Below are 14,741 nucleotides of genomic sequence, written 5' to 3'. Positions count from 1 at the left end.
CTGTGAGAACTACTTTATTAGAAAGCATAAAGGTAGGCATATTACAGGTACTCGACTTGGCCTCAGAATCTAAAGTTGTCAGTTTTTAGAATTAAGTCATGATTCTCTCCTTAGTAGCATTCTATCTTGCCTCAGACTTGCAGATCCTAAAGTCCGAGTTGACAGAATTAAAATTATATCATCTGGTTGGCATGAGGCCTGACTCTGGACCTCCCTAAACTCTTTCTGCATCTCTTCCTTTCCCTTCTCCTAGTGGCAGCTCCATAGCCAATACATTTTTCCTTGGAAAAATTATAGTGAATTTATGAGATTCTTCTTGTTCAATGTACACCATGTTGGCAAGATGTATATGGATGGTCAACAAAGATATTTTATTATGGGCATTCAGGGAGTGTGATCTTTTTTTCCCAGTGTCGTGAAAAGGTCTAGGATTACAGGATACTGCACTGCTCTTGAAAGAATGGTCTACTCTCATCAAAGAATAGGAGAATATTCAGATGTTAATTGTTGTGATCCCCTGAAGGTTAAGAAAAAGCGTTCAAAAAGACTCTAAGCTTTCCCTCAACTTTCATGTAATTGTTAACCCATATTCCCCTTCAAATGTTCTTTTGTTGTCTCATTCCATTCATGTTCTTTACAGACATAGATCTTGTCTTGAAAAGGGCCTGTAGTGGTCAAAGTAACAGACCTGGGGATGCCAGGCTGGTTGAGAAGAAGCAGGAGAGGCCAGAACCAATGCCAAAGGGTCAGCAGTGAGGAGAGGGCGACTGGGAGCTCATCTTCCCCAGCAAGAGAGAATTCAACAACTCATATCTCCAGGCAATGATAGGGGTGCTTGGCTCTGAGAGCAAAGTATAAGCAGAGTGTTCAGATTCCTGCTGAGGGGCTGAGGGAGTGGTAGCTAAGCCTGCAGTCTCAGTGCTCATGCCAGGCCATTCTGGCCCAGAAGAAAGCAAAAGACACAGGGATCCTGCAGGGATCAGGTCAAGCATCAAGAAGGCCAGGCTACAGTTCTGTAAAGAGAAGAAGAATGTACAGTAAGGATGGGGACATGCCAAGAGGGGATTATTTCATTCAGACCCAAAGAGGCCAAGAAAGAAGACTGGGTTCCAGAATAGGAAACAGAGACCCTCCCAGACCTAATCACACACATATCTCACACTGATGTGGACCATGTCAGAATCTGGTACAGTGTCCCAGGCACTTAATTCAACCAGCTCCCCTATGAGTCACAAACAGTATTCACATATATTAACACTTCTCACCCTCACACAATCACAAAACTCTTCAAGAGGAATGGGACAAGTGTCTCCCTTTTTAACAGTGAAAATACTGAGGTCTTGAGTAGTTAAGTGACTATCTAAGATTAACTAGCCTCAGAATGGCAGCAGCAAAGCTCAAACCCTAGTCTTCTGTCACTAAAGCCCTCCTTTTCTGGGCACTAGCTGCTCTTCATATCTTTGGTCCACTATCAGCTCTTACCCAGTTCCATAGCTGAGCATTTAACCAGGCAGTCCTGCATGCCAGTTTCCCACCCTGATTAAAAAGCTGGGCTTCAGAACTGTGACTCTCTTGAGTCAGTCACCCAATGGCTATGCTTGCATTTCCGGACTCACATCGGGGACAGGATCTCTTCCTTCACTCCCCCATAGAGGTCTACAGTTCAGGGTTAGTATCCTGGCTTCTCTAGAAAGACACTCATGGGCATTCCCAGAGAGCCCCCCAGCCCAGCCCCATTCCCACAGGTTAACTTAATATCTGGGGAGTGACAATAGGTAGAATGAGATGGGACAATTTTCTATAGTTTAAACTTAGAGTTTGAGGACTGAGGTCATCTAAGACAACTAATTCTGAGTTAAGAGTCAATACTGGTCATTTTAGTTCTGCCCTATCATTTGAAAACAATTTTTATGATTTTGGAAAGTTACTTATTGACTGACTCTTACTTTCTTCATGTTTAACATAAAAGTGTTAATTCAATAATTTTCAAAATGCTTTTTGTTCTCATATTCAATAACTGTATGGTATGGGGTTTATTATTATTATTATCATTCTATTCACTACTAGAATGTCTCAATTAAATTCCTTGAAGAACACACAAAGTAGGTGACAATTATGGGCAGCTGTATGGCACTGGTAGAATAACCCTTATCCTCAGAGTTCACCCCCACCACACTCTTCTTCAACTCCCTCAATGTCAGTCCCCTTGGGTTCCATCTACAGGACTTACCTAAGCAGGTCACGGCCACATCTTCCTTGTGGTTGCAGTTGTGATGCCCCCAGAACCTGTGCCGACATTGCTCCAGGGACTGCTCCTTCCCTGAGCAATGAACATCATCTAGCCAGATGCGGCCAGCTCCAAGGCCAAAGTTTCTCCGGGCTTTGGCAGATAGAAAGATTGACTCCCCACAGCCCAGTTGCTTGCACACCACCTGTTCCTCCTTTTCTCCCCAGCCATCATCACAGACAGAGCCCCATTCGCCCTTGTGCAGCACCTCCAGTCTCCCAGAGCAGCGGGTGTCTCCTCCTACCAGCCTCAACTCAAAGGGATCTGCAGGGTCAGGGGATGGAGAGAGGCATGGAAAGAAGAAAAAATAACATCATCTACATCCTCATTCAAATCCCATCAGCACTTTTGAAACTCTTTACCTGTGTTTCTGTGATTATATGATTAGTTTCTGTGATTATAGCCCTTGCTCTAGGTTCCAATCCATGTGGCCCAGGACTGTTTCCTTAACTAAGATCTTTTCACTTTCCCATTTATTTTATAAAAATCTAATATTTATGAATGACTTTCTAGTCGTTTTTTAAAATTGGAGACTTCAACAAGTACATGGAATGGTGTGTCCTTTTCCTATTATATAGAATTCAATATAATAATAGTTCATATTAATACATCGCTTAATATCATTTAAAGCATTTTCATATACAAAGGTAAGTATCATTATCTCCATTTTAAAAACAAGACAATTGATGAGCAGCACACTTAAATAACTTTGCCATGGTTATGTGATGCATGAGTAGTTCTCTGTAAACATTGGTTGAATAGAATTCCATTTAATCAAATTCATGAATGAACCTAGTCGCTGGACTTATAGGCATTACCTTCGCATTCGACCCATGTGTCCTCATCATGGGTGCAGTTATTGTTCCCCCAGAGCCCAGAAGGGCAATCATGAAGGTTTCCTTCTTGTCCTGAGCATGACACCTCGCTCAGCCAGATGGGCCCTTGGCCCTGTGTATCCTTGTTGCAGCATCTTTGGGTCAGTGTGGCCCTCCCACACCCCAGCTGCCGGCACACCACCTTCGCGGCTGAGAGATTCCAGCCTGCTTTGCACACGGTGCCCCATTGCTCTCGGTGCTTCACCTCCACTCGCCCTTTGCAGCGACCAGGGCCACCAACCAGCCGCACAGTCTCTGGAACTATGGGAAAAGAAAGATGAAGCGTCTGCTCTTTGTAAGAACACATCTTTCCCAGAAAACGGGGCTCCTAACACTGAATTTTTCTAAGAAATAAGAATGAGACCTCAGTATCAGGGCGCAAGCATTTAGTGATTGTTTATCTGATAACAAACTGTGGGGTAACAAAGAGAAGACATGAACTAGTCCTTTAGCCAAATCACAGTCTAATGGAGGAGGAGATAGACACAGAGAGAGAAATTATTAATACGTAGAAAGCAAATATATGAATGGAGCAAAGGAATACAACAACAACAACAATTTTATATATATATATATTCACATATATATGTATGTGTGTGTATATATATAGCTAGATAGATATACACACAGTTGTTGTGTGTTGGTTTCCTATGAGTGTCTCCTGTCTACCTAGCTAGATGGTGGACTCCTTGAGAACTGAAAAAGCATGCATTATACTTTGGGAGCTCATTTCTTCCCCATAAATCCACCTGAGCTCTAGATGCAAATGTTTAGTGGTTGTTGGATTTGTACATGTTTGTGTGTGTGAAGAAGAGAAACAGGTTCTCATATAGATTGAAACTAAGAGAAAATCATTAGCTCAACCAAGGATGAGTAGCAATTCTACCTGAGGATAATGTTTGTCTCCAGTGTCCACAACTGAGGAAGTGTAAGATGTGAAGGACAAGGAGCCAATTAGCCATTAGTTCATGGTGGAGAATAAGGATAAAGAGTGGTCATGTGGGGTGTGGGCAGCTGGCAGATAGTTCTTGAGCCCTGCCATACTCACTTTCACACATAGCCCCTGCATCCTCATTGTGGGAGCAATCAAAAACATCTTCCTCTTGCTCACAATGAATCAGTTTACTTTCCATCCCACTGCAGCTGACCGCTTGGATGAGGACTTTTTGGTCTTTTTCTGCCAATGGCTTATATAAAGTACCACTGGGTGTCCCTGTGGCTGCTCCACAGCCCAGCTCCCGGCACACCACTTCCACATCTTTCATGTCCCAGCCGTCATCACACACGGTGCCCCACTGGCCGTCCCGTTCCACTTCCACCCGCCCTTCACAGCGATGGCGACCTCCCACCAGTCGCGTTCTGGATGAAGACTCTGCAAAGAAATGAGATATTGGCTGGAGATCTGGGAGGAGCCCAGAGAGTACTCAGGCATGTATGCAGTCTTCTTAGAATTCTTCCACCACTTCCAGTGCATGGAAAATTGAGGGATGAGAAAGGAGGGGCCAAAAGGGAAGAGGAGCTTCAGAACTCCATCTCTGAGTTCTAGCCCTGCTACACTCTTAATTGTACCCTACCAAGAAACTCCATTTCAAGACACCTAGATATGACTGCTAGTTTTTGAAAACCAGCGGTTATATCTAGGTGTTTGAAGATTAAGAGAAAGAGGTTGGTTGAACATCCAGCAGAGTTTTTAGAATCGCTGGCGGTCAGGATAAGAAGGACCTATAGAGATCATCAAGTCTACCCCACCATTTCACTGATGAAGAAAATGATCCTCATGAAATTCAAGGTCATATGGCCACACTGTCAAATAGTGGAAAACCCAGGTCAGAACAGGAGTGTAGAGATGATATCTGTTTTTGTCCTTTCTTCCTCATGACTCTGTCTCCCCCCATGGCAGCTAGATTGAGGCAAGGTGTCTGGATATAATTTGCTCTGAACAACCTAACTCTCTCTCCCAGTATCAATGATCCACCACCACTCATCCTTGCTACTTCTATGACATTTTCCCATGTCCAAGAACCCAGCTCAGAAGAAATACAGAGAATACTGGGCAAAGGAAGAATCAGAGCCTCAGAGTCTCAGGGCCCCAAAACTGAGTCTAGAGGATTCAAGGGGTTGGGAGTAGGAGATATGCTTCACAGAGCCTCCAGATAATTTCTGAGGAATCCAGGATGTGTTTCTGCTTCTTGACTACAACTGTGAGGTAGAAAAGACTAATAGAAATTCTTTCCTTTCTACTAAGACTTAGACATGGAGTAGAGATGGTTGTGTAGGGAGCCCAGGGAAGAGCCCACCAGGAAATAAACTTCTGGATACTACATTCCAGGTATTGTTTTATGAACTCAGAGAATAGTGATGACAAGATAGTTAGCATTGTTGCCCTCAAAGAGATTATATTTAATAGGCTTGAGGCAATCCCGCCAAGTCCTCTCAGCCCCAGAGTGATAGAGTGAGAAAAAAAACTAAATTTGCCATGCATCCATGGAGAGGTCTGTTGAACCTGGAGGGGCCACATTCAGACTGGTGGTCTGTGATCTGTTAGAATATGAACAGTATAACATGTGACAACATGGGCCACATGGAATGACCCAGATCCCTGCAAAAAATGGAATACAATTTCTCAGGACAAGATTTTCCACTGCCTACCTTGTCTCAACTCTGCATAAACTCCCTAGAACTTGGCATCAACCCCAGAAGAAGCTGTTGAGTGAAAAAAGTCTGACATGATTTTAAATCACACTGGGAAGTTTATGTTTGGTTTGTTCATTTGTTTTTGTTCTTCTCCTTTTCTTCCATAATTTCTTGAGGGAAGCAATATGAAGAATGGAGGTTAGAGATAGAAATTAAAATAAAACTATAAAAACTAAGAAAAGTCTCCATTTTTGCACACCAAAGTTTAAGGCATGTATATCTGAGTACAAATATAATTCAAGAAGAGTCATCTAGGAATAATTTTTGGGTCATTGTAACTAAGATTAGAGCTTGGATAGGCATTATTGTGTACTCCAGCAAATATTAGCTATCAGAATCATGCATATGTTATTTCATTTTATTTTGAATGATAAAACTCTGGTTTTAAATAAATGTTCATTTTCATGAAGTGGAGGACTAGAACACCTCCTAAGAAAGAAGAAATATGTTTTTAAAAATAGACAGAGAGACAGTGTGAGAGAGAGAGAGGAACACAGAATAAGTATAAAAGAAATCCAGCTTGAGGGGAGAGAAGGTCTGAGAAAAGACTTGAAAGCTAGAGAGAAGAACAGAGGGGCTCGTCAGGGCAGTGTGTCCTAGGCAGTGTGTTAGCTTACTTTATTAGCTGAGGTCTTGAAAGAGGGACCCAGGGGTGGAGGAGAAACATCTTAGGATGTGAGAAGGCTATAAAGAGAGCAGGTGTCTCCCGGCACTTGCAGTAAGGGATAGCCCTGGAGGTCAGAGAAGAAGGACCAAGTAATCTGAGTATTGGACTGAAACCCAGAAGCAGCACTCCTTTAAGGAATCAAACTGCATCTATCAGGGTGTAAAATCCTCCACATTCATAGAGGAGTTTGTAGCTGCCCCTCTCTGGTAAAGCCTCTACTATCAAGAGAAAGACTAGGCTGAAGGGAATGTCAAAGAAACTCATAATCCACAGCCAATCCCCTTGATTTTGGACCATCAGAGCCTTCCTCTCCCACAGACTAATTCTCTCTGTGCAGCCCCTTTCTCTCCTCAGTTGAGCTGTTTGTGCTCCGCCCAAAGACTCCTCACAGAAATGGCCAGTGGTGGCTGAAATCCAACCTGCACTTTGCTGGTGAAGCCATATGCTGCACAGAAGCTGATGCATTTCTAGTTCAATGGTACCATTAAAGCTAGCAGAGAGAACTGGAAATGGTAGAATTCAGCAGGGCAAAAGGAAGTTTGTTTCCCAGGGGGTGAGGTGTCTTCTGAGCCTGAAACAAAGCCATCTGCTACTTAGATGTGGCCGAGAGCCTTGGGTCACAGAAGCCAAGTGGAAAGGAATCCCTTTGCAAGATAAACCACCCAACATTTTTCTTATGTGGAAATCCACCCACATAAGACTGAGTGGGTGGGTTGGGAAACCAGAAAGGAAATCTACTTGGGCTTTTTTGAACCAGAGGCTCTCTCCATGGCCCAGAGAAGTTTCAGAATTTCCACTCTCCAGAGCTTAAAGTCCTCCCTCTTAGGAACCCAAAAATCTTACCTGAGAGGCCAAGTCCAGTACAAAAGGCTGAGGAAAAAAGATAGAAGTGAATGAGATCATGTAGTCAATTTCCAAGGCTTTGTTCAAAAATGCAACTCTCTAGAAAGCCTTTGCCAAACTTTGTGGGACAGTTAGGGTGGTAAATACACAGCCTCCAAAGTTAGTCCTTGTTGGGACCTTTTCTTCCTGGAATGACCAGTCTCAAAGGACACATGGACACTGACTAGGAACCACAAAACCAGTTCTACCATAGCTAACTGACCCATCATGTTCCCTTTACATCTGATGTTGGCTCTACCCCAGGCATGGATGGATTTGGTTTTCTATTCTAGTCAATTAGACTGATTGGTGATTACCACCTAAAGTAAAAGTGTGGTGATGCAGCATCTGGGCTCAAAAGGAAAGCATGCTAGAGGTCTCCGGGCAGACACACTGGTTGGGGAAGATAAAAATGTCATAGGAAACAGCACAGAGCATAGGGAAAAATGGCAGGATATGTCTGTGTTCACTGACACAGCATTTAGACCAGGGTCAGCAAACTTCTTCTGTAAAGGGACAGATTGTAAATATTTTAGGTTTTGTGGGCCATATAGTCTGTTTTAACTACTCGACTCTGTCATTGTAGCATTAGTGCAGCCATATATATATAAATGAATGAGCATGGCTGTGTTCCAATAAACCTTTATTTATGGACAACGAAATTGACATATTTTCATGTGTCACAAAATATTATTCTTCTTTTGATTTTTTTCCACCATTTAAAAATGTAAAATCCATTCTTAGTTTGCAGGCTGTAGTTTGCTGAACCCTGATTAATAGGTCAGAAAGCAGTTCTACATTGAGTTCCAAACTTCCAGGTTTAAGCACCAGCACATCTTTGAACCACCAGAGTTTCTCCCTACAGGATGTCTACATGATCAGACTCTTCTATTCATTAGGCTCCCTCCTAATGCTGTAGAGAGAGTCCTGAAACCTGTTGCATGTCAGTGGCCTTTGAACTGCAGAACTCAACATTCCCAACCCCGCCTGCCATCCCATCTTATAGGATCTTTCTGAAGGAGTCAATATCTTTGGACTTCCAGCCTAGAGCTTTTTAGGTAAATCTATGTATTTCATTGGCTTGTCCTGGAATATTTTCTTCCAAATACTTGCTTTCCAAATAATTTCTTAATAACCCCATGTCCTTAGTTTTCAGGATATGGCCACTCCCAGACACAACGAGACCTTGTGTGCAATTGTCTAAAACTCAAAATTATATTATACATAACACCCTACATGTCTAATAAAGAACACAAAACATGTGTACATGCAAAGGAAACTGAATGTGATGAACCTGATATGTAGGTGTGAAAGTGACATAGCCCAAAAGTGACTTGAATACTCTGTAGCAGGGTGGATGACTATGGGTGTCACAGATAAGGAAAGCTTCACGAAGGAGGTGTGACTGAAGGTAAGTCTGAGAAATTCAACAGCACCTTCATAATGGGTGGGACTATCTGTTAGGTGATATAAGGGGTATATAGATGTTTAAGCATGTGGCCAGCACCCTGCATAGAGCACACAAGTGTCCAACTGAGAAACCAGTGTGGGCTTCAGTGATGTACTGGATCAACAAGATAATTAAAATGGATGTGATTGATTAGGGAAGGGACCTAGAAGGCACTGTTATCTTGTGAAAACGTGCCTAACAAACGTCTGAGGAACATACCATTATCTTTATTTCATAGATGAGAATGAGATTTCAGAGAGATACAGTAACTTTAAAATTCAGACAGCTAAGAAATCAAAGAGCAAGGATTGAAACTCAGATCTCTTTGATTCCAAAATCCCCATTTACTCTAAATTAATCTAAGCAATAAGAAACTGGGAAAAACTAGGGAAACATTATATGAAACACATTTGATAAATGAAACACAATATGATAAATGAAAGTTGTTTGTCCTGCAGTTCTACTTCCTTTTCTTGCTTTATCTGCTGCTAACCTTGGTCCATTTATTTGTCTTTTTATAAATAGTGCATTTAGGAAAATTTATGTACAAATTTGTTAGTGCAAATATAGGGAAATAGGAAATTTTCTGGTAATCAAGGTGGATTATAAATTGGGTATAGATTAAGTGGCTTTGGGGATTTAGAATAATTGCCAGGTATAGAGAAAGGAGGAGAGCAAGGAAGAGCCTTTCCTTGAATGATACATAGATCTGCACCAGATGGGCAAGGAGAGGATTCCCCCAATCAAAGTTCCAGAGTATTCTGAAGCCTAGACCAAAAGGAGCAGAAATACTCACCAAGGATCAAGAAGAATAGCAAAGCCATGACCCAGGTAGCTGGAGATGGTGAGCTGAATCGTAAGGCTGGCAGGAAGCCCCAGAACAGCAATATTCAGCTTTGGTTGCAAGTGTGCTGGGAGGAGGGAAGGAGGAAGGTCCTGCCTGCACCAAAGGCTTTATCATATGACCAGAAACCAATGGGCTCAGGGGGCAGAACTGATAGAGCTGGACTTGCTGAATTCAGCATGTCCCCAGAGAAAGGGAGGTGGCCGGAACTGGCAGAAAGATGCTGAAAACCAAAGAAAACAAACAAAATATTCCCAAGCTGTTATGATTTGGTTCAGCTGTAATCCCAGCTCCATCAGTCTCTGCTTCAGTCCCTTCACTATGTAAACAGGGGAAACAACTCCCATAAGGAAAGGCAAGTACCAAGAATGGGGTCACTTCACATTAGAATATCAAGCAATGCTTGTCCCCCATGTATGGTGTGTGGGGGGCAATAGGCCATTTTCAATTCTCTCCTTCCAGGTGGAAGTGACCAGAAAATATAGAAGCCAGAGATCACAGAACAACTCCAGAGTTGCCCTTGTGGGCACCATGATCCAGAGTCAAGATGGTAATCCAGAGTCAAGGTGTCAGTCTCTGCAAATAGGGCTGGATTTATTTCCTTCAAACCAGCTTTTCCAGTGTTAAGCAGAGGACCTAGGACTTGGGTCTGCTTTTCTTCTATGCTTGTCCTCATTTATGCCCATCTTTGGAAGTTGAAGAGAAACAGGTCCTTATGGTAATGAAATCAAGTTGTTCTTAAGTCTAAGATATGGTGGGCAGGGATTGAGTAGCAAGACCCTCAGTATTCCCAGGTCCCCCTGCCTTGCTATTAAGTATAGCTTTTTTGTTTTTGTTTTTGCGGTACGCGGGCCTCTCATTGTTGTGGCCTCTCTCATTGCGGAGCACAGGCTCTGGATGCGCAGGCTCAGTGGCCATGGCTCACGGGCCTAGCCGCTCCACAGCATGTGGGATCTTCCCGGACCGGGTCATGAACCCGTGTCCCCTGCATCGGCAGGCAAACTCTCAACCACTGCGCCACCAGGGAAGCCCTTAAGTGTAGCTTTGCTTCAAGAGCTATTCAACTCTAGACTACTCAAGAACTCAACTACATATGCTAACATCACTCCCTACTATTTCAAACAGGGTAATTTTGTCTCTCTAATGAAACATCTTAGCTTCTTTGTAATATTTGGATCACTCTATACAAAGATTGGTTCATTATAGGTATTTATTTTTAATCCTGTTTTTCTTCCTATAACTTCCATATTATTACATTCAGTAGAAATTTTTTAGCTGCCATGTGTGTTAGGTGAATGCGATGGGTCAAGGGGGTACATTGATGAATAAGGGAGAGTTTGGTGCTGCAAAATGATATGGTCTAGTAATTGTAATAGCACGTAAAAACAGCTGTAAGAGACGAAAGTATAAGAAACTTCGGGAACACAGTGGAGGAAATGGTCACCTTGACTTGGTGCAAATAATAGACTTTAGAGAGATGATGACACTTGAACAGGAATTAAAGGATGAGTAGCATGGAGAATCAGAATGGGAAAAGACTTTGCTGTGCATATGCAGACAAATGAAACAGTATTACCTATTTAAGCAATGACAGGTAGTTTGATATGGCTGGTCACAGCCTGCTTGGTGGTCAGGTGTCAGGAGATATTGGTGTTGAAATGTGAAGACACTAGGTGATATGAAGGTATCAATAGGATCCAGATGATGGAGAGTCCATTATAAATGTTTTGTAAATGCTAATTACTCACATTCCACCCTCTGCAGATTCTGAAATGTTGCAGTAAGAGACACAGAATTCAGAAAAGGCTCAAAACATCAGCTTTACTTTGAGGAATCTAGATTAGTTTGCAACTGGGATCCAAGATCCTATGTTTTTACCTTCAGCCTTCAGAAGTCAGACCTGCCCTACTGAGTTTACCCGTGGAGGAGAAAAGACTTCATGTGGCCTGTGGGCAGACAAATCCACCAGAGAGCTCAGGCTTCAAGATTGAGATATATTTCTCCACATATAATGTAGAAGATTAAGTGAAAGAAAAGGAGAGAAAAAAATAAAGACAAAAGCTTTCTCCCAACTATAGTATTTTATTAACAGAGTCAAGAACATGAAGAAAGGAAAAGGAAGCTTTTTCAATCAGAAAGAGCATTATGCTAAGGGAACAAAAAAACCATTGAAGGATGGTATGCATTTTAGAGCATGCATTCTGACTGCAGCCTGAAGGAGGACTTAGAATGGGGGAAGTCTGGAGTCAGGGAGATTCATGAAGAGACCACTGCACCAGTCCAGAGAGAGCAAAAGAGAGTCTAAACTGTCAGGGTGCCAAAGGGTGTCCAGGGGAGGGGATGGATATGAGAGAGAGTTAATTGTAGAATCTATAAGAAGACTTTGCTCTTTGGATGTGACCATAAGGAGTAAGTAGTCATTTAAGATGATTCCCAGATTTCTGGAAGGAAAAAATGTGACAGAAGGTGAAAATAAAAATAAATGTCAGTTACGGTAGGTAGAAAATAGGGCACTACACCTCATAGTGTTTTGGGGGTGAAATGGAGGATAAGTTGCTTAACAGGAGTCAGGGAGTCTGGATTGGAGAGGAAGCTTCTGAAAAATGGTAAGGGTCTGAAATAATCACTGAGAGGGAAGGAGACCCTGGATAAAGACAAGCACTGGATTGAAAACCTGCATTTGCTAAGCGGCACCAATGTGCCCTGTCAAGCTACAATCAAGAGGTCAGTGTGAGATTATCAGCCTGACCGATTCAAAGTTGGAGCCTTGTAAGAAAAGTGTGTTGGGAGCCTGACAGAGTCAGGGAGTTTGAGATGAGAAAGCAACTCAAGTGGCTGGCAAGACTTAGAGATCAGGAAATGGGTTGATAAAAAGTGACAACAGAAATAAGTGGTAGGAAAGAGGATCTTACTGAGGAAGGGCTGGGGAAAAGGAAAGTGATAGAAAGTTCAAGTGATGGAAAGTTGTTCAGAGATTTCGAGAGGAGTGGTTAGGGTTTTAGAGGAGAAGCAGTTCTGGGCAATGACAAGTCCCAAGTCAGGGAACTGAAAGAGAATGAAGGTAGAAGTTTCAGAAGCTGAGAAGTTTAGGGAATTGAGAAGGGGTTATCAGTAGGAGGCTTATCCAGGTGAAGAAGATGGGGTGGGATGCAGGGAGTGGTAAGCCCAAAGCAGTGGAAGTAGATAATTGTCTGAAGAACATCAGTATATAACACACGTAAGAACATAGAAGACCCTCTCTGGGATACTGTAATGAAGGATGAGCTACATGCTCTGCTGGTTTAGCATCAAGGTGAAATCCCTCTGACAAATAACTGAATACGTCAATTATTAGTGGTCTCTGTGAGAATAGGAAACCATCTGAGTTGTTCCCCTTGCATTCCCAGTGTTTGACATGGAATAAATGATTGTTGACTCTGTGAATGAATAAATGATTATATTATCAGGCAAAGAACATCACTGAGCAGTTAGAACCATAAGAAACATCGTCTCGGGACTTCCCTGGTGGCTCAGTGGTTAAGAATCCTCCTGCCAATGCAGGGGACATGGGTTCGATCCCTGGTCTGGGAAGATCCCACATGCCGTGGAGCAACTAAGCCCATGTGCCACAACTACTGAGCCTGCACTCTAGAGCCCATGAGCCACAACTACTGAGTCCACGCACCACACCTATTGAAGCACACATGCCTAGAGCCCGTGCTCCGCAACAAGAGAAGCCACCGCAAGGAGAAGCCAGTGCACCACAACAAAGAGTAGCCCCTGCTTGCCACAACTAGAGAAAGTCCACACACAATAACGAAGACCCAATGCAGCCAAAAATATAATTAATTAATTAATTAATTTAAAGAGAAAGAAACATATCTCTTGTCCATCATGTCCACATTGTCTTGTATGGGCTGGGGGATAGAGACTTTAGAGTCCCTAAGAGAAAAAAATGGCATGAAATAATTACTCTGTCTATCTGGGGTGTGCATAATCAAAGGATGATCTGAAGAGCTAATAGGATACTAAGTCAATCAGGTGTCTACCACCATAATAATGGGATAGATATTTTCCAGGAAGACCCATTTCAGTCACTCTTGGCGGGACAAGGTTTTTAATGTGCACCTATCTCATGCAGGATTGGCTTTAGAACTGGGTGGGGCTGAACTCACAGGTAAGAGTCACTGACGTATGCTTCCTGGGTGGGAGAAGGTAAAGACTGACATCCTGAGATGGTTGTCAGAATGACTGGGGCTCACAGGCTGCCTTTCTATAATAATTGATCTGAAATCAGGCTTCTGGTCGGTGTGGCTGTCCTTTCCTGTGTACATCTGTAAACCCCTGTAAATAGCACCACTGATTCCCTTCTGTTGCTCTCATTTGTTTATCTGCCTCCCTCTCCCATAGCGACCAGGATGGAGAAGGAGCTCAAAATAAGGAATAGATCCAGGACTTGGGATTGAGGGAGCATGAGCACAGTCTTCAGGTATTTAGAAGAAAATTTCTTTGTGGTATTCCTGAGGAGATAGCAAGACTTACATATGGACACTTCTGGAAAACATTTATTTTCAACTCATCATGAGAAAAATCTGAAGACAAAATAGATTGTCCCAGAGGACATGATCTATAACTGCAGATGTTTATTCATATGGCCTGTTAATAGATTCCATTATTTATGGTTGGGTGATTATTATTAATTATTTTGTTGCCACCAAGTCTCAAAATTGCAAAAATATTCTAAACATGGTCAGGAAAAAGATCCTAAATCCTTATTAAAATACCAGCATCACCTCTGTTGGGCTGAGGGTCCTTGTTCATGCTGAAGGACAGGCAGGACACCTGGGCTGTGGCCTCTCTCAGGATGTGATAAAGGCTTAATGGCCTCTCACTCTTCAGGTACCAGAGGCAAGAAATCCAAGAGAGAGGAGAACGGGTGATGGCAGCCAAAAGAGTAGAGTATGCAGGGAGGAAATCCTGTAAACCTGGCTGTCCTGTGTGTATCCTTCCTGGCTGTCCACTTCCTGCTGGCAGAAAACTGGCCCTAGCTGTTCTTATGTCCT

At 42.8% G+C, this 14,741-nt stretch overlaps 1 protein-coding gene across 1 annotated transcript; it reads right to left on the bottom strand.

Annotated features, from left to right (window-relative positions):
• CD5L (CD5 molecule like) lies at positions 1-9,800 on the bottom strand. The gene is made up of 6 exons (XM_082659106.1): positions 9,652-9,800; positions 7,367-7,393; positions 4,211-4,534; positions 3,106-3,423; positions 2,231-2,551; positions 1-1,013 (listed from the first exon to the last, which is right to left on the bottom strand). Exons 1-6 carry the CDS (start codon positions 9,677-9,679, stop codon positions 1,006-1,008), a joined length of 1,026 nt encoding a protein of 341 aa, XP_082515232.1. The 5' UTR covers positions 9,680-9,800; the 3' UTR covers positions 1-1,005.
• Between the last annotated feature and the right edge of the window lie 4,941 nt (positions 9,801-14,741).

Source organism: Grampus griseus, assembly GCF_964374135.1.
Source record: "Grampus griseus genome assembly, chromosome: 1".
NCBI lineage: Eukaryota > Metazoa > Chordata > Mammalia > Artiodactyla > Delphinidae > Grampus > Grampus griseus.
This window is presented reverse-complemented; position numbering and strand designations above follow the sequence as displayed.